The 20635-nt window shown below is 40.0% G+C and overlaps 1 protein-coding gene across 3 annotated transcripts in view; it reads right to left on the bottom strand.

The window, feature by feature from the left end:
* Nucleotides 1–20635, bottom strand: part of SORCS1 (sortilin related VPS10 domain containing receptor 1) — a 275819-nt gene that overhangs the window by 21665 nt on the left and 233519 nt on the right. For all 3 annotated transcript variants that reach the window (XM_051619103.1, XM_051619104.1, XM_051619105.1), the window contains exons 17-21: nucleotides 19622–19735; nucleotides 18468–18639; nucleotides 7748–7934; nucleotides 2884–3017; nucleotides 828–951 (exon numbers count right to left, since the gene is read on the bottom strand). In XM_051619103.1, coding sequence (XP_051475063.1) covers nucleotides 828–951; nucleotides 2884–3017; nucleotides 7748–7934; nucleotides 18468–18639; nucleotides 19622–19735 — 731 coding nt within the window. The remainder of the gene's footprint in view (nucleotides 1–827; nucleotides 952–2883; nucleotides 3018–7747; nucleotides 7935–18467; nucleotides 18640–19621; nucleotides 19736–20635) is intronic.

Here is a 20635-nt window from a genome sequence, read left to right as displayed (position 1 = left end):
CAGAGAAACTGAGAGATTCACCGCTTGAGTGTCACAGAACTGAAAAGGGTGATCAGTCCCTACTTCAGTGGCTGATCAGCACTGGAATGGGCAGCGTGTTGGGAATGTAATTGACATGCTACCTTAATCTTGACTTCTGAAGCAGACAAGTCCTGTGAAAGAAGGTCTGATTGTACTCTCATAGAAATGCCCCAGATACTGAATCTTAACCACAAGGAGACAAGGATAAAGGTGAGAAGACTAGCCTTGGAAAATGTACTTGTTAATCTGCTGTTGTTAATGAAGATGCCCACACTGATCACTGTGCCCGTGTGCTTAGTATAAAAGCTGGAAACTGAGATTCCCAGTGGTTCTTAAACTACATCTACACTATACAATATTTGTGTGCTTTAACTACTTTTGAAGCCTGAGTACAATACCAAATCAGTACAGATTTCTGTACTGAACTGCAGCATGTGGCAATGACTTATCTTTCAAGCTAAGCAGCTTTTCCATGAGTTAAGAGGCCTCTACTGGCCAAGAAGGGGGAAAACCAGCTCACAAAACAATGTAATATTTAAAAAATCATGTAGGATGACCAAACAGTGATAGGGCAGATGCAGAGGGCTCTGGGAAGGAGAGTCAATATTTTGCAATCATCTCAGTCTAGATTAATGTCAGCCTGTGACCTTCAGATATATTTTGATGAACTGATAACACTGAATCCACATGTATAATCTCACTCAAAGCATCCTGGACTAAAGACCTCACATTGCTCCCAGCTAACCTGGCTCTCCAGCTCTATGACTATGGAGAATCCTATGTGAAATGAAGAAGGAAGAGCTCACCATACACAGCAATAGTCTTCGTATCCTGAAGAATGGTGTTTCCTGCTGAGACCTGCACAGTGATGCTGTTCATCCCTTCCACAGAAAATGTTACAGTGATGCTCCCTTCCAATGTGATCAGTGGCTGTAAATATATCAGAAAAGGAGAAATTAATTAATTTGGCAATAAGTGAAAAGCAAAAATGAGTTTGGTTCTCTAACCTTTTCCAGCTTGAAAACTTAAGACATAGAAGCCATCCTGTGGCATGGAAGCATTTTCTGGAGAGTGCCCAGAGATCCAGATGGGGATGTCCTCCTGAAGCTCAAAGCAAGGTATATTTTTTCAAAGAAGCTTAACTTTTAAGATCCCGGTACTTCTTTCCCACTTAGCATGCTGGCTGTTCTGGGTCCCATGTTAAAGTCTCCATCTTCGCTGCACTCCCCTGAGAGGCTCAGATCCTAGTATGAGGGCCTGCAAGACTCACTGCTCAGACTTCTTTCCCATATCTAACTGTAAGTGATTTAAGGTCGCTCAAGGAGGTTGTGACAGAACAAGAAGGCAAATTAAGATTTCTCAGTTGTTCTCCCATGTTATCCTTAGACATGGAGAAGTCATTTTTGGAAAGCGATGGTGTTGAGAGAGGACACAATCACCTCAGCTTGCTTCACTGTGCAAACCAGTTTATCAGTGAGTTCTGTCCCTTTCAGCAGTCTCTGCCCTAACTTGTGGTTTTGCTTATTAATGAATTCTAGGTGAGATCTCCAAAGCACTCGGTATGAAGTCAAACTCTGTTCCCATTACAATGTCTGTAGTAAAACTCTCACTTCAATGAGAACAGTTAGACCAACTCTGATCACTTACGAGCTTAGGAGATCAGAGGGAAGGTTAAAAGGTGACAATCACAGCATGTAAGTACCTCTGGGGAGAGATGATTTCTGATAGTACAGAGTTCTTTAATCTACACACAAAGGCACAACAAGATCTTACAGCTTGAAACAGAAGCTAGAAAAATTCAGATTACAAACACGGTGCATGTGTTTAATGCTCAGGATAATTAACTGTGGGGAAAGAGTTGAGGGAGAGGTGAGAAAGAGAAGCCATGAATTCTCCTTCATCTGAGGGAAGTTATTAATGCAAAACAACAACAACAAGTCAGGTTCTGCCTTAATCACAAAGAGTTAAATAAAGCAGAAAGTACTGATGAAACCCTCTGACCTGCATTATACAGAAGATAACCATGCGTGGTTGAAAGTCCCTCTTGGCTCTGAAAATTCAATGAGAATCTTTCTCCTCAGAGACTAATTAGGGTCTCTTGGTACTTCAGCCACAAAGATACATAAAATAATAGTTATAATGCCTGTGCATATTTACCAACACTGCAAGCAGAGAGGCAACAGAGCATGGTACATGCTGTTCTCATATCTGAGCAGAGCCCACAGGCAGGGAGGTGTGTTGGGAACCATTTTAACCACTGATAGCACATGATAATAAGGTCTTCCTGTATATGTGGTTTAGCATAGAGTGTGGGGGGCTCAGAATTGCCCTCAGCATATTTAAGAGGAAACACAGAAGGGATGGCAGTCTTTTCCCTTGTTCACCACCAGAGGAATGAGGTGGTTTAAACCTAGAGGCTTAAACTCTATGTCTTTCCTCTATGTCAAGCCAGTTTCAGATATAAAAACAGCTTTGGTTTGAAAAATTATTTTTCTAAAAAATACAAAAAAAAACCCAGGCTTGTTGTTGCTGTTGAAGAGAGCAGAGGGGGAAACACAGTAGAAACTCTTCAAGATTTTGGTTCACTACAGTCATCATGGATGTAAAATGCAGTGAGAAAGCTATTGGCAATTTGCATGTAATGGCAATAAACCCTACAGGTAAGTCACAGCATGAAAAACAAAGCATTTCATACATTTCAGTGTTGGTACATCAAAGAACTATTAGTCTCTCAGTCTCTGGTTTATAATTTTCTTGTGTGTGTGACTACTTAGAAGCATTCCCAGATCCCTTTCTCCCTCCCTCCTCAGTCAGAGAGCTCCTCCAGTATTATTTTGATATCGTTCCATGGGGAATACAAACCTCTGTGTTGTTCCCAAACCACCAGATGTAAGTAAGTGTTCCTACTAGGCTTGGCCACAGTACTGCCGTGGCGTTGACTTCCTTGTTTTTTGTGGTGACGAATGGTAGAGATAAATGAACATGTTCCAAGGGGCCTGCAGAGACAGAAGCAGCAAGTGAGTTTTCCCTACCATGAAATGTGAACCTGGGGGAAAGGGAACTGAGGAAATATCCATTGGTTTAGAATACATAAGTCCTCTGAATCACTGTGGGGCGTGACAGTTACAAGTTTCAGCTCGGTGCCATTTCTAGAGATGCAAGCTTAAGTCTGTTTCTCATGGAACAGCAGCTGCCCCTGCACCTGGAGCTGAAAATCTTGCACTCTTTCCTGATTGAACATCATGTACTCAGGGACATGATACACAACTTAAACAATAGGGGCAGAGCTCTGTTATGTGAATAGGACCCTCATCAGGAAGACAGAAGAATGTGAAGGAAAAATGGCTTTAGTGGATATAAAGCATCTCTGCTGATGCAAATTGCTATGATTTGGTGAACTTTGGCAGTGATGCATCTATTTATACCAGCTGAAATTCTGTCCAAAGGCAGCTATTCACTGAGTGACTTCATTTTAATGTTACCTTATACTCCCCCTTCTTTTCCTCAATAAACTCTCTTATTTCCTTAGTATAAACAGAAGATAATTCATTCGACAAGTGACATTATGCCCAGGGTTACACATTTTCATCTTCTGGAGACAGATGGATGTTTGTTGTTACATCTTGTCCTACAGATCATTGTTTAAAATGTGTTCTGACTGTTCACTTAGAAAACAAAACAATTGTCCTGAGAGTGACAGAGAAAGAAAAAGAAATGCCAGGTGACATGGGGACATGATTTTCTTAAACAAATTAAGGCCACATCTACATGTCCTACATCTGCAAGCTTCCCAGCAATGAGAAGCAGAGACCACAGCCCAGGAGGATGGATTGCATTGTCCATATGGAGTTGAGATACATTGTTAGAGTATCATATATTTCAGGAAAGGATTTTTCAGGATATGCTCTTAGTCCCATGATCTTATCACTACTTAGACCTTGCTTTTCAACATAAAGAAACATTGCACATTTTGGAGCAAGGACCCTCACCCCTATACAGCATAGATAGGCTGAGACAGATGTAAGTAGAAAACTCCCAAATCAGATGGTGGCATAAACAAGGACCAGTGTTCCTGATTTATTACTAAAATCCAGCTTTCTTTGGGTTGTAGACATGAACACTGCTTAACATGACACATTCCAATTAAGAATTATCCATGATCAGATTAACCAAAATCTGCTACAGACCAGACCTTGACTAAGTTTTCCTTTTATAATCAGCAGTCAACACTCTTCTTGAAAATTCATGAGAAGCCAAAATAAGATGCCGTAAGATTTTAATGGTGTTCTCCTTCTCAGACAGATTTCTGTGACTGGGCCATGCCTGCTCTCAGCAAAACCCTGACACCTGAAGACCAGCAGCTTCCAGGTTAAATATTTTGCAGCTCTGGTATCCTTTTGGAAGTTGGCCAAATACCCAATGTCAGCACCACCCTCTAAAGGAATACATCACCTAACATTGAATGTGGTGACAGCAGTGACAATGGAGCCCATATAAAGCCCAATACACTCCAACATAACTGTACAGCTGCTCTGAATACATCCCAAATGATCCTGCGCTGCAGAGAGTGCCCTGCACCTCCTTGGATCTCCACCACATGGTGGCTAGGGAAAAATGTGAAAGAATGGTTCAAGCAAGTCAGTCTTGTCTTAGTCTTTCTGTGCAAATGGGTCTAAGTGGCTGAAATGCTGAACTATTATCTGGCCAGCAGATGGGGATAGCTCACTCTGGATAGGCCCTTAGCTTGGTAGGAGGCAGCTTTCTCCAAGGTAAGCTTGAAGAGAACTTAAGAGGATTAATTTCTGAGCTTCATGCAGGGCCATGGAGACTACAGACCTCCACCTACCCCAGGAAAAAAATCTGTGTAAAAGTCCCAGACAACAGAAAGGGAGAAGCTTTTCAAAAAATTCACTTGGGCCAAGGGTGTTATTCTGAAGCATTCAACTAAATGCATAACTAACTTTCTGAGGGAAAATTTTGACCTCTCAGAAGAGTTTGTTGGCTGGAGAAACTGTTTATATACAATTTACTTTCCATCCATCTGAAAATGCTCCTGCCTCACAATAGCCTGCATTTTTAGATCCCTCGACCAACTGCAGCAAAGGCACTGCTACTGTGCACTGGCCCCATGGGTACAGCAGGAAGAAGACAAAGGATGGAGACCTTACTCTGATCTTTGAGATCATAAGCACCCTGGTTCAGTGCATGCAGTTTTCCCCTCAGCAAGGCTGCTTGCCACAGGCAGGGAAGGGTGTTGAAAGGCCCCGGTCTGACTGCACACACTCATGTATCAGTCTGGGTCTCCCAGTTAGTAGCGCTTCCTAAAACTCTCTGGAGTTCAGGGACACACTGCCTTTCTGTGGATCTTAGTAATACAGTGTGTGTGCCTATGGTAAGGACAGATATTTGTACAAAATTCCCCAAAGGCCAAACTCACATACCTCAAGCAGAACACTCAGCAGAGGGCTGAATGTCAATGCAAGCATTTAAAGGATTTAGAAGCTTTTGTGGATCTGTGTGTTAGGTCCTGGAAGGGACTGGATTTACTGTACATCCTCAGCAAATCTATTGCTAGTCTGAGTGGCACCATGCTCAGTCTGCAACTTGTTTTGAAGTCCCTAATTCTTGTCATGCAGAGAAATACGAGAAATATCCCTTAGAGCTGTCACTTCTCCAGAGGATCAGGCATGTACAACCTTGGCCTAGCTGCAATGATCACACAGTATTTAAGTCCCATGGTGGCATTACCTGCACACACAGAAACATACACTATCAACCGCTAAGTCACACAAGCACCTGAATATTGGTTACTTCTTGTACTGCTTAAACAATCAAACTGCTTCTTAAGCTTTCAATGTCTCCAGAAAATGGATTAAGAAAGCTATAAACCAGAAAGCCACTGAGTGAGAGTGAAGGCTGGATACCTGCCTTCTCCTTCCATTTTGTGGTTGTTGCATGAGAAAGCAGTTGTTGCTTCACATAGCCTCATTACTTTGTAGATAGACCAAGGGTGTGCAACGGTCTCCATGGAATCATCTCTTGTCAAACAACAGCTGATTACAAACCCTGCTTGCACGAGGCTGTCAGAACCTCCTGCAAAATACCAATCACCAGAACACCTCTCCATTTGTTTCCAGTGACCTTTACAAACAGTAAAAAAAAAACAACAAAGAAACAGACCATGGCTCCTATTGAATTGACTTTCATAATCAGCAGCAGTGGGAGGGGGATTTCTGCATTCAGAGCTTGCAGCAGCTCCCATGATAATGATCCAAGCACACGCTGGGAGGCAAACTAGAATATGACTCCAGAACCAAAGAAATTACACGTAAGTGTATAAATGTCTATTCTGAGCAGAGGTCCTTTTTTCTACTCTACTTAGGATGATACTTTACTAAAAAAAAAAAAGGGGGGGGAAGTAAAAAATCAGTAGCTGTACAAAAGATAAGAATGAACCTTGTTTCACCAGTGCCTCAGTGCTGAAGTGATATAGGCTAAGCCCTGAAACCAAAACCCCAAGCTTCACAATAAGCTAATTTATAAGTACAGTTATTTTTGCAAGGTATTATAACTCTTTCTAACACGTGGTGGTGCTTCTGAAGGATTATGTGACAGGAAAGTTTGCCACAGACTGGAATCTAAAGAGTTAGGGAATCAGAAATAGTACACTATGATTGTGAACCAAAGGTCTTTTTGAAGAAAGGCGGTCAGGGAGATACTTGCTCCTGCTTCTCTAGTGCTCCCTCTTAAACCCCCTATCTCCCACTTCTCCCATCTGGTATATGATGGTGTATCATCATGGAGCTACCATCCTCTTCTCCTGAAGAGGCAGCTGCTTTCATGCTGTATGAAGTAACTCCAAAACTAGAGTTAAAGTATATGGAATGTGCTAAATTATCTAGACAATACGTGGAGTTGATTTGGTAGAGAATAAGTAGTATTTCTGTAGGCATAACTTTAAGTCTTGGAATTTCCTTTTTTCTTCCAGAAAATCTGGCACAGAAGCATGCAGTTGAAAATACAAATAATCAACAAAAAAGCCCCAGTATATAAAGAAAATCATGGCCCCAAACAAAATCCATTAGGGATGTTACAGAATTTCAATAATAGGTTGACCCTTTGGGTTCATAACCATGTGGAAGAATAAATATGAAAGAACACATGGCTGGTTTTATGCAAGGGCTCGAGATACGGTTCAGCTGTAAATCAGATACAGCTGAAATACGAAAAGGTTAAAAAGAACAGCAGAGGAGCAAAGTGAAGATAATATTTTTTCTTGTAATACTCCTTAGCACCAAGATTTTGGTTCCTATGACAACAGAAAGACTGAAATGTACTGGTTTCCATTCCAGATGTGGTTGTATTTCATTAGAGGGCAAAACACAGGTACAATGTAAAAGTCAAGGCTTTTAAAAGTGATTACAGGTACTGGATGTCTTTGTTTTTCTGAAAGTGTAAACATGCTAATAAAGGTGCATTTCACAAAGGGCTGGACACTCCTTTGAGGTGTCCCAAATCAAACCACCGAAAATGAGAGGCTGAACGTGTTTTAAAAAGCAAATGTTGCTATTGCCTGTGGCTCCATGTAGTCTGAAGTCCTCTGCTGGGGGACAAACACTCATCACATCCCATCACTCCACTCCCAGCTGCAAAGCCCCACATCATCTCTAAGGCTAAGTAATATTTTTTTAAATATAACAGAAGTGAACAATGAGTATGAACATACATGTAACATGCAGGTAGAGGACAGCATGATCAGATCCCAGACTGTTTTCCACCAGCACGGTCACTCGGAATATGCCCACGTTCTGGTAGATGTGCTTGATCCCATCTTCTGTTGAGCTGAGATTGGCATATGACACTGCGATGCCATCTCCAAAATCCACCTGAATGAGGGATCTCTGGAGGTCTCCCTGTGATGACAGAAAAGAGGAACAGTTGGAATAGACTGCCTTTCTTCTGAGAGATTGGATTTGTGAGGTGACCTAGACCAACCAGAGTATAGTAACAAGGTCTGATGTTACCAGAGGCACGATGCTCACCTCACCAATTTGCTTCATAGTCAGTGGAAAGAAAGTGACTCCCTCCTGAGGTTGACCTAGCTGCATTGAGAAGCAGGTGTTCTCCAAAGTGTGTGCTATAGCCCTGCTTTCTAATCACCAGGGGAGTAGGGGATCTTCTAGAAAATATACTGGCTCCTTCCCCTGGGTTTCCTTTTAGCAAAGAGCAGAGTTTTAGTGGGGAATGGTGCTCATCTTAGTAAGCACTACTGAAATTGCCTCAGGAGACTTTGGAACAACCTACATTGTGAGCTTTGGTATTTAAAACCATAAAAAGTGGAAAGATAAAACTGAGAAGTCCTCAGGGAAGTGTCAACTACATCAAAGTGGTGGGGTGTCAAAAGAACCGCTTCAGCCACACATGATAACGAAAGCTTACAGCAGCTTATGACTTGCTCAGTTGCTCAATTTAAAAAGAGCTGGATTTGTATTTCTTTCCGAACAGCTACCTGCACTGCTGACACTAAGTGGGAGCCTTTGTGCCTGCCTCAGAAGGGAAGGGCTAATGAATTGACAGAGCTGATTAAACTCTTCTACTCTTACCTAGAGATAAACCCAGCAGAGAGGGCTTGTGGTATAACTCAGACTGCCATTGTATGATATTAGTCTCCTGAGATGCTAAACTAGCATGTTTCAAAATTGTTACAATAAATTACAATAAATAAATAAAAATCACAGTTGGGAAACAAACAAACAAACCCCACCACAAACCAAAAGTCAAGGATATTTGGGATCTGCTAATGTGAAACAATCCTAAAACAGGTTTGAATTTTCCATTCCTGAAGCTGAATTCCAGCCTGGTGCATGCAACTTCATCAAACTCAAGCCCTAAAAGTCTTTTAAAACTCAAAAGAGGGGAGTGATGTAATTTCCTTATTCTGATTTACAGACAAAAACCATTTTTTTTAATTTTTTTTTGCTAGCCTGTATAGCAGGGAGGTATGTCACATTTGTATACAAAAAATCCAGGTAACCTCTGTCTCATACACTAGAAATACTTGTCAGATGTTAGGCAGTGACATGCCTAAGGCAAACCAGTTTCTGGCAGCCTAGTAGTTATACAGCCTACACTGACCTGTGGCTGCTACGGGCAGTCTCCCTTCCAGGTAAGATGCAATACCTTGTCTTAACTTTAAGCATTCTTGCTCCTTTGGAAAGCCTCCCTCAGTGGCTCTGCATGATGTTTATGCTGGCTACGTTCATGCTTGGTGGCTGTTGCTGTGGAGTAGCTCACTCCACAGGTTGGAGCCATGAAGCAGCTGCCACGTCTGGAATAATGCTGGTAAATTAATAGCTGAGGGCAGTTCAAGAAATTGGCTGAAAGGACATTTTGTTTACTTTGGTTTTATTACCTTTTCCTTGTTGTTGTTTTTTCTTCTTTCCCCCTGAAAGACAAACAGTCCTCCGGATGCCCAACTGGAACAAAAGGTACCCGTGTAAATGGTTGGCATCAGGCAGGTTTCAACATCAGATAGGGAAATGTGTGTGTGTGTGTGTGTGTGTGGGAGTAAATTGTAACATAAGCTTGCTTCATGCTGGCTCAGTCTTTTTATAACTTGTTGTGAAGGCAGATATAGTGGCAGCTTGCCTGAATGGAAGGTGGGAGGAGCAGAGCTACACCTGGAGATTGCAAGAGAGACAGATTTTCCCTGATGCTCACTTTTTATAGGCTGAAGTTGTAGTCATTTCACTGTCAAGGAACCCTGCTGGAAGCTCAGTTTCCTCCAAAGGGATAACACAAAAAATAACCATGTTGCTCTGTTCTGGAGGATCCCAGACTGAAGGAGTGGGGGGAAGGACATCCTTGACAGAGGCACAAGCCTGGGGATTCTTCCAGATATCCCATGCCACTTCCCTACTGATGTCCTGAAGGCACAGATGGCAACTCCTTGTTCTCAAGAGCATTAGCAAGGGCAAAAGAACCCTCGGGTGCTGAGAATTTAATGAGAAGACCAACTTGAATATCCTTTCAGAAAGAAACACGAGGATCTTGCATCTTAACCCAGCTCCAGGTTGCTCTTGGGTAGTTCTTAACTAAGTTTCTCTTAGTAATTAACTCGGCAACATCTGGAATTGACAATGACATATTGCTTGAGCAATTCAAACTATTAAGCTACACTGAGGAAAGGTCTTAGCAAATTCTTCATTGGATGCTTTACTAGAAGCAGCTACTTATATTCTTTGGACACAAATCACTGAGGCAAGGGCTTCTACCTGTGTTATAAAGAGGGCCAAACAAGGGGGATTGTGCCTCATGAAGAGCCATTAGGAACCATAAGAGATGGTCTTAAAAGTACAGAGTTATGTCCTTCATTAAGCTCAGTTATTTGAAAGAAGATGTGCAGTTTCAAACATGATGCATTCTTGACTGACCAAGCCAATGGGATATTCTTCCATAGACAGAGGTGAACATACACATAAGCTCCTCAGCTCTGAATCCCTTTCATAGGGAGAATATATTTCTCTCATACATGGTGTTGGACTTGGACCAAAGACAGCGACCTCTCAAGTACCCTTGGATGCTTTTCCCATTCCTCTAGGCCCATCATCACTAGAGTTTTCATCATCTTTCATTCCTAAAAAAGACGTGATGTCTTTGAACATTTTTCAGTAGAGCCACACTGCTGGGACAAAAGCTATTGGTGTGGTTAAAACTGCACCACTATAGTGACCCTGCTGACTTTATAATCTCTGAGTATATGTGAGACCATCCAGTTGAAGTATGTATCAGGTCAAGGTATATCCCACTGTATATTTGAGGTAGCAGAGGAAGATGAAAATAGTGAAAGCATTTTGGAGCAGCCCTGTTTCTGCAAGTGTGAAAATTTATGCTCTAGTGAGTGTTTTTTCGCTTCATTTTCTCCGTAGCCTTGAAACCCATGGTGATTTCAATTTTTCTCCCAAATTCCCTAGGGGAAAAGATGCTGACAGGGACATCTGAAAATCTAATTGTAGAAGAGCTTCAGCTGCTGTTTCTCCAGTCTTTTTCATTTGTCTTGGCCTTTCCTCTTTTGTTTTAAAACCCTTTGAACTGGAAATACATTTTACATTCAGTAAGATCCAGGCTATAGCACCTCTCTGAAAATGCCACATTTTGAAAAGCTGACATTTAAAATTCTAGCTTAGGAAAGAGGAGAAAAAAGTAAGGAATCAAAGATAATGTGGTTTGACTTGTTCTAATGTTTTATCTACGCCAGGTAAGAGCATGGGCAGAATAAGAAAGGAAGAGAAGGCAGGTGAGCCAAAATCAAAACACTACCCATGCAGCCCACTCCTGATCTACACCAGCCCCAGCTGCCTGTGTTTCTGGAAGCTCTCCAGAGCCATTTGCAAGTTACTGGTTCACCAAGAGAAGTTTTGTGAATTTTTTGTGAAGTTTTTGATGAATATACATACATCTCACAAAAATCTCTCCAGTTGCTTTTCCCAGCTGCCCCTTGTCATTTTGACAAGCCCAATACTACATGATATGTATTTTCTGAAGCTTTTAGCTCAGTTACGGCAGACATAAAACTCCCTGCCTTCTGCAGCCATAGCAAAGCACTTGGATGCAATCAGCACAGAGTTATCTTTGGGCGCACCTCTCTGGCCTTCATCATAAGAGGCCTTTAATGCCAGTGCTCTTAGGCATCAAAGGAGAAATTTGCCAAGTTGGCTGCCTGTGGTGGTATCTCTGCATTCAGCTCCTGTGTTTTAATCACCCTGAGCTAGTCAGCAACCAGTTCCAACAGCTGAAAAAATGAAAGTACTTTTAGTGGATTTTTTTACCTCGTTCTCGGTTATGCAATATGCACAAGCCTGGATACAACCTGAATTACATTGCAGTCTTGATAAAGGCTTATATCCAGCCAAAGACTTTAGTGTATGCTGAACTTTTAGCCTGAAAAGAAGCCCTGGGAATTAAAAACAAATTTCACAAAGCCTCATATTATGCCCTTTATCTCTAAAACATATGTTACTAAAATGTAAATCAAAACTTTACTGTTTTCTACAGGATTTTCTCATTAAATATCCATGGTGTTCCCAAGTACAAAGAAAAGATTCCCCTTCATCTTACCCCTCTCCTCTACTCCAAGCAAAATGCATATTTTTTCCTGTGTCTTGCCAAAAGAATAAAAGTTTAGAGCTTACAAAAGACCTGGATGCTTCCAAAAAGTTCTGTGAACCTTCTTGCCTCAGAGTATATTAAAAAACAGCTTACACAGTTTGCAACAATATTTTTACATTTTTATTACTTTTATGCAGCTTTCAGTATTTTGGTGTATGAGATGTGAGAGCCCACCTAGCAAGATTCTTTCTCAAACACTCCATCTGAATCTTGTCCAGAAGCCTGCAGTAAGGAATTTTTCCTATCGTCTTCCAGCATTTGTATCTAAATGGAAGTATTAAAACCAAGAAACACCATTCAAAGCTTTTCATTTTGATTCCCTTATTTCAGATTTCATTTTAAGTCTTCAATTATGCACAGCCTTGTGTCTCTGCCTTACAAATATTGATAAGGGATATAATTACCCTTTGCAAGGGACAGACACTGCTGCTGTTGGATTGTCTTCATGGATTAATGTTTTGTGCTTTAAATTAACCCTTTTCCTTCCTTGGTATTTTCCTGTCACCATCAGAAAACATCCATCAAAGATATTTCAGTTGCAAGAGAGTATCTAACATGGGGTACCTTTTGTCTAGGTCTGTTTAAAGCACATGCTTAAATGTAAACCGATACTCAAATCCAACTTGATCAAGTACTGAAAAAGATGCTTTTGTGTGTAAATTCCTACTTTCAGAGGAAATTTTCAGAGGATTTTTTTTTACATACGAAATGTGTCTTTTATCAGAACAATTAACTTGATACTTTTTGCATGTGCTTTGTTTTCTACACCAAATCAGTTAATTGTACTCATAAAATAATTCAGTTTTACTACCAGTTTTGCTAGCTAGACTCACCTATGAGGCTTTTCTATAGAAAATCATCTGTACTCTATGGGAATCAATAAGTACAGCCTTTCAGGATTATGGAGAATAATTCAACTTCTGTGACTGGAGGTGCATTAGAAGACTGGTGTGTCATCCTGAAGGTGAGGTCAGCTTTCATACATTTTCATGGAATTTCAGCATTGAATTTAAAAATGCATTAAAGGCTCTGATTTCTCTCAACCAGCTTGCCATCCTCAGTAACACAAAAAATGCAACTATAACTCAGACAACAGTGGTATGGGGGAGGGGATATACTGATCTTTCTCATCTGTCTGTTATTATCAGGGATGTGGTGGTGTTAGTAAGACAAACAGCCATGATTCAACATCCACGTTTAAAGTTTTGAGGAAGGTTTCATATTTCTGTGATCACTACTAACTTGTGATATCAAAAGAGAAAAAAACAGTAGGATACTAAAAAAAATTACAGACTATGCTTTTAAGTACTACTAGCTTTGCATCTTTAATTTAGTTACCTCAACAATCAAAACAATTAAAATGCTAAGCACATCTCCAGAGACTTCAGCCAAGTTCAATTTTGAATTGCATCAAACAACAATGCTGAGGTGGGAAATGCTAATGGTATCTATCATCCCTCTCAGCAAGGTCCCCAAGCTCGTTAAATGTACCTGACATACAACATACCTTCTACAGCCATTTATTAACATTGTCACTACAGAAAACCATAGTGGTCTTTAGGGAATTCAGGGCTCAATTTGAATATTCACATGGTAAGAGAAAGTCCTTTGGCTTTATGAGCATTCAGCACCTAAATAATGGTATGGAGGGAATGAAGTAGAAAGCAAAGTTTTCCTTTCAAATGAAGCAACAAAAAAGCAGAAAGGTTACATTTCTTACTCAAAGTTACACAGAAAGAGAGAAGAGTGCAGTTCAGGAATGAGTTCAGAATGCCAGAATTCTAGCCCATGGCTAGAACTGTAGGAACAAATGAGCTTTCCCTACACATTAGGCTAATCCTAACATCATGCAGCAGCACCAAGTAGTTAAAAGTAAGCTAAAATCTACTGCAAGTGGAATGGCCTTGTCAAGTGAGAAGTAAGGCAGACCTGGAATGTCAGACTTTTGGCTGTCATTTTCTCAAGATAAAAAAATAAATTAGAGGAGACAGTTTCTCTGTGAATTATCTGTAATGAACCAGCCAAAGCCCTGAAATTTTCTGCCCTGAGTGTCTTTACTGTCTGTTTTCTCAGCAAAGATGCATGAGCAATCAGATGAAACAAGTCTGAATGCCATTGGGTTGAATATTGTTGTTCTGGAGGGTGCAGGTTTTGGTCTCTCTGCTGGAGCACCACAGCAAGCACAAGTGTCTGGTGTTCATACAAATAATGCAAACACAATTGGGTTTGTGACAGGCAAGACAGGAAAACCATGTGATGAAGAAGGCACAAAGAAACAACACTGACTTAATACAATTCCTCTGTTTTCTATAACAGAGCAGCAAAATAAGACATGGACATTGGATTGAAGAACTTCAGTAGGAAAAAAGTCTCTGTAATTTTTTTATTTGTGTTTCTTTTGTTGTTGTGTAAAAATAAAGTAAGGATGCAGTTTGTTCAGGTTGAGAAACAACTCTGCCGTTGAATGCTGCAGGATGAGAAATCCCAGCCATGGGTCTGTACATACAGGCCAGGACAAAGCACTAACCTTTAAACTGGCAGCAGTTTGAGTCATTGGGAAAACTTGCTTTTAAGAATAACGAGTTTTCTCCTGTGCTGCTATTTAGTGACAGAGATGCTGTTGCTATTCTGCTTAGTTCAATGGAAATTTAAGAGCAAAATTACCAGCCTAAGTATGGTGCTCTGCTTATTAACCACTGCCATAAAGCTTTGTACAATGAGACACACGCTAATTATAAAAGGAAATATTGATGCTTCTAGGCTGTTGTCACCCAGTAAGAATGTAATTATGATTATATCCAGATTAATAGGAGAATGAACCTGAACAAACCTTTCCAGTAATAGAATCAAAGATATAAATTGCAGGGTGACTTTGCAAGCAGTTTTTAAGAAGTTATCTAGAAATCCTAAAAGGTGACAGAGAAGTTCAAGCACTTTGGAAAGCATCCTTACATTCATAATTCATAATTTAAATATGATTTGTTGGTTGTTTTTGCTTTTAATGATATTATATGTTGTGAGATATAAATCCTTCACAGGAAAATTTCATGTGAGCCAGTTAGAGAAACTGGGCCAGAATCACAGCTCTCAGAAATCAGCAGTGCTCTATGCACTGCTGGTTTTAGTGCCTGTGCCCTCTTCACTCGCACAGACTTCAATGATTATTTTCCTTTTGTGTCATCTTCAATAACAGAACACTTCTAAATGCCTTGTCCTTGTTTCTTTCTTCAGACATCTTTTATCGACATTGTGTCATGGTCAGAATGACACAGTCCTGGCCCTCAGCATCACTACAGGGACAAGCAGGCTCTACAAGAAACTCCTGTGCTGTGGTTCCTGCCCCTGAATCCCCCACCTGAGTGAAAACAGTTTTTTAGAGAGCCTGCCTCTGCAGTTCTTCTTTTCAGACCCTAGTGGGTCCTCAGAAGTAGCAGAAAGCCCTAGAAAGATAATAGGAGTACAAATCTCAAACAAACTCTTGTACCTCAGCTCACCAGCTGCTTACATTTTTTCTTGCAGGTCAAGTGGAATATAGTTATGAAAAAAAGAGAGCTGGGAGGCTGTGGTGTATGGAACAGCTCTGCAGATCTGAAGGCTTGAAACAGTCTCAGAGGGATACAAGAGATGCAAAGGGACTTCAATGTATGCAAAGGTCGCTACTTTTTTTACAACTTAAAAGATACTAAATGTGACACAAGCTAAAGGAGGAGTCCCCACCAGTGGGAAGCACTTAAAAACATTGACCACCAAAGGCTGAACAGGATATACTTTCTTCATGTGCTGTTGGGAAAAACCACACATGCATACGCAAAGATAGCAAGCCTTTTTAAATTTGCCTTACACTTTCTCTTCAGCAAAAATGGAATAGCATAGATTTAGTGGATGCTGAAAATCCTGGATTGTACCATGCTGTTGGCCTGTGCCAGGCAGAACTAAACAGAAAATGGCAAGTTCTTGTTTTGTGATACCTCTGCCCTGTTTGCAAGGGAAAGAAACACCCCTTTCAAAGTCAGATTAGGCAAAACAATCTCTAGAAATCCCTTCCAACCTCAATTATTTTGTGATTTTGTGAGATCAATACCTACTTTATAAAAGGGTGGATGTTCTTTTGCTGAGCTGTTTAACTTTTCTAGCGAATGGCATGATTTTTGTTACAGAAACAGTTAATTTAGTAAATGCTTTAGTGTATATACTGTTATGCTGCTACAACCACAATTTTTTCTCCCTATAGCTTGCTCATAGCTGGGTAAATTTTCTTCTTTGTTTAATATTCCTTTTATTGCAACATCAGCCAAAAGTCATTGTGAGATTGGGTCACATTCACTCACAGATTATGTTGGTTGTTCTGTAAGCTCTCTATATTGACAAATCTAGGAGCAGGAGGTCAAGATTAATCTAGCAAGGTGAAGGGAAAAAAAATCAGTAGGAGGAAAACTGGCCTCATCCTGGCTCAAACGAGGACACAGGGAGAATGATCAGAAAGACTGGAGGTTGATCAATAGTGTTTCAAGCCCTAAGAGAAATTTCTAACCTCTTCTTTATCAGATATACTGAAAGAAGCCCCTCTTTAGATCTCCTCAAAAGAGTACTCGCTCATCAAAACATACTTTGCGTATTCCTTGATACACAGCACGAGAAAGACTCCATCTCCTAAGAGAGAAGGTGTTGCTCTCAGACTCTAGTGAATACTGAAGCAGGGTTATCAAAAAAGATCAGAATCAACAGAAAAGACAAAACTATTCACAGGAGTTCCCTGTATAACTGAGTGGTTAGGGCATTCTTATAGGTTATGTGAATTCAAATGCTCAGAGAAGAAAGAGTAGGACATTTGTCTTGAGTTTTCCAAACTGTGGGCAATTGTCTCTCCCTCTGGCTGTTGGCATAATTCTTTGATTGCTTTGTGACTGACTTTTTAGATTACCCACCTCCTTCTCTCAGTCTGTTTCAAAACTTTGCTGAGAATAGAAAGGCAACACAATGAACACTTTTTTGTTGGGAGTATATAACAACACCTTTCTTGATTTTTTTCTTTCATAATATTTTTATTTAAAGCCTGTAGACTTTGAGTTTTGTTTTGGACTTTTTACTCTCCATCTCTAAACACAGAAATCAATAATTTATCCAGATGAAGTTATATGCTTATACTGTTGTGACAGCATCTACAGTAGCAAAGTCGTATGACTGTCACTACTGGAATAAAGTGACCACATTTTTCAGAAAATGAACATTCAAGTCAAACAACTGCTTCAGGTTAGATATGATTTATTATGTGTTATTGCCTTTACAAATCAGGACACCTGTATGCTGGGGAAAGCATCAATAATAGAGAGGTAAAAAAACCCAACACAACCCCTACAAAATTCAGCTCCAGAGGTCATTCTCATTTCTCTTTCCTTACTACGGATGACATTTACTATGGAGAGGATCAGAAGTGATTTCCATGAATGCTCTAAGCTGTAAAGCAAGGTACCTTGTGTCCTAGTGAAAAGTATAGATGTTCAAGGATTTATTGGCCAACTACACAGGAGAAAGGGTGGAAGTGTAAAGAAAACAAATTGATTAGAGAAAAAGAGAAAATAGATTGTGAATTTTATTATTTGGGAGCCTATGGTTAAAAATAGACAAAGAATTGCTGAGAAGAAATAACAGGTGAAAAATTTTTAACCATTCTTTTCTAAGGACACAGAAATTGAGGAGCAGAACAGTGAAAGATCAAGTTAAGATGAAACAAATACGGAGGCTCTGAACAGAGTCTGCAACAGCTTCACATTAGCAATCAATTTCAGACTTAATGCTGATGATGAAATCTTAAGATTTCTTCTACAACCACCTAAACAATACATACCAACTTGTGTGATGGGGACAGATCTGCACATCTACTTTTACATACATTTGGTTGAAAGTCAGTGGAAAGCAAAAATGGGAATTCAGCTTCAAACAAGTTAAGAAGTCAAATGCACAGTTAGAGGTGGGGATCGGGATTCAAACCTGCACTCTCCATTTCTACTGTGAAATTCCCAAACCAAACCAGTTTCCAGTTTATCGACTTCTCCCAGCTATTAGCCTACACACCACAACACTCTTCCTGTCTCATCATCTCCATAACATCATCCATCATATTTTAGAGTAAACTCGACCACAGCTACATCATGGAGCTGACTGACTTTATCCCAGACACTCTTGGTTCGCCTCTTCACCACTTTGCAAACTCTGTCTGACATGAATCCGATGCAAACACACTCATGGGGCCTGGGATGCAACATGAAAATAGAGCCTACCTCTTCCAGCTGCACCAGGAAAGTGACATTGTGTCCTTGCTCAGCTGTCAGTTTGCCATCAGATGTGATTATGCGAAGGCCCTGGGGGGCTTTTCCAGGACACTGCTGTGGTTTTGCTGTGTACTGTTCCCTCACACCATCTGTGCAGTTATTAGAAACAACCTTCCGGTATCTGCAAAGGAAAAGAGAAATCTGTGGAAGATGTTGACAGGGAACAAAACAGAGTTAAATGGGAACCCCAAGGTATTTTTGAGGTTTCTTTAGAATATGGAGACTGGAAGAAAGCAGATTCTCAAATATATTTTGGCATTTGTCTCAACCAAGCATTCAAGTGTCTAATATACAAGTTGGTAATGGCTTGTAATATTTTCCTGTATAGCACACCTGTTGACCACATAAAATTATATTATGATCTATGTTATATGTTAAAAAACTGTAATATAATAAATAAATCACACATACATACAGTATGGGATTGCATTAAATTATTAAACTATTAGGCTTAGTTTAAGAGCTTTTCTCACTCTCCACTTCTCATCAGTTGTGAGGCAACTCACCCTAAAGATGCCACCCACAAGAGCTACAGAAATAAGGAAGATGAAGAAAAAAAAGCAAATTCTGCATATATTTGTATGTACAAAATGCCAAATCACACCTTGGGTTTGTCTGCTTTAATCACTTGCATCAGAAATGGAGCTTAAGGTCAGTATCTTAACTTACACTACATCTTCTATTGACTTTCAAGAGCACCAAAGAATAATCAGCATTCAGGCTAGCTGTTCATCTATTACTTCATTTCCCATGTACATTAGTTTCATCTCTTTTCTCTAATTTGTTTTTTACCATTTCTGCCTCAGCTGATCCCACATGAGTTAAAAAAAAAAAAAAGTCTTCTCAGAGACTTTAATGATTTGGCCTTCGTCTTACAGTTTCTACGCACCCACACCCCAAGTTTCATTAAGAAATCATTTTGATGGGAAAGGATCTGGAGATCTGCAGGACAAGACTATGAACCCTAACAAACTGAGTGAAGAAAAGGTCCCAAAGGGCTTCAGCTAGCTTTGAGACACCTACAGTAAATGCAATCTGTAGTTATCATTAGGTTAAAGTTCATACAGGTGCTCTAGCTAAATAAAGTGGGGTGTGGCACTTACCCAGTACTGTTGAGATAACTCTGTCCAAGGCTACAGTCTTTTGACAAAGAAGATGGGTTATACCAAAATGCTGGTAAACACTGCCCATTGCTGTGACGTTCATATCCATAATCACTGTTTTAACAGTAAAAGAAACAATCACATAAAAAAACCCCAAAACAACAAAACAACAAAAAAATCCAATACAGGTATTAGCTCATGCTCTCCAATATTGATACGAGGTTTCCTCAATCTGCTAACTAGGATTTATGATTTTCATTGATATACTAAATGATTATTCATCCTCTATTAGCCTTTTTTTTTTGAGGGTAAAGTTCCCTTACCTACATCCTAGTATAAACAAGCAGAATCAGACCAGGTAGCTCATGAGCTATTGCATTATCTGTTTTCTCTCCACAGTCTAATAATGTTTCTCAGGTTCAACCCTAGACTCAAATATAATAAAAGCCAGAGATCTAAGCTAAGTTCAATCACTGCTGTCTCACTCATATCTTAGAAAACTGAAGTGCTAAACAGTTAATTGTATTTGGAAACTATATCACATGAGCTGTAGAAGAAAATTTACAGCCCTGAGAAGGCACTCAGCTGAAGGCATCGACAGCCTATTTGGTAATGGAAAAGAAGGCTATGGTCTTCAATTCTGTTTTTGTTTGGAAGAGAAAACACTACCAAAAATCATGTTAGAAAAAATGAGTCAAACTGTAACCTTTTGTCTCAATTTGGGTTTAGGTGTGGCTAAATTTGCCTCTATTAAAAATAAACAACAGTTCAAATTGGTTTTGATTCCAGGTAAACAAAGACTTCTTAAAAAATTGTTATTGTGGAAAAAATAAATGAACAAAAAAAATCTTTTACATCAGCATTCAGTTCACATGTGTTTTTCCTCTCCAGATACTGAGTAAAGAGGACTATTTGGTTGGAAAATCATTCTTATTCCTTTACTAAGCTTTCTCCATAGCCCATAACAGGAAAGTTAATGGGTTGCCACTTCTGAGAACTGCTACACCAAGTCCA

Source organism: Apus apus, chromosome 4, assembly GCF_020740795.1.
Source record: "Apus apus isolate bApuApu2 chromosome 4, bApuApu2.pri.cur, whole genome shotgun sequence".
Taxonomy (NCBI): domain Eukaryota; kingdom Metazoa; phylum Chordata; class Aves; order Apodiformes; family Apodidae; genus Apus; species Apus apus.
This window is presented reverse-complemented; position numbering and strand designations above follow the sequence as displayed.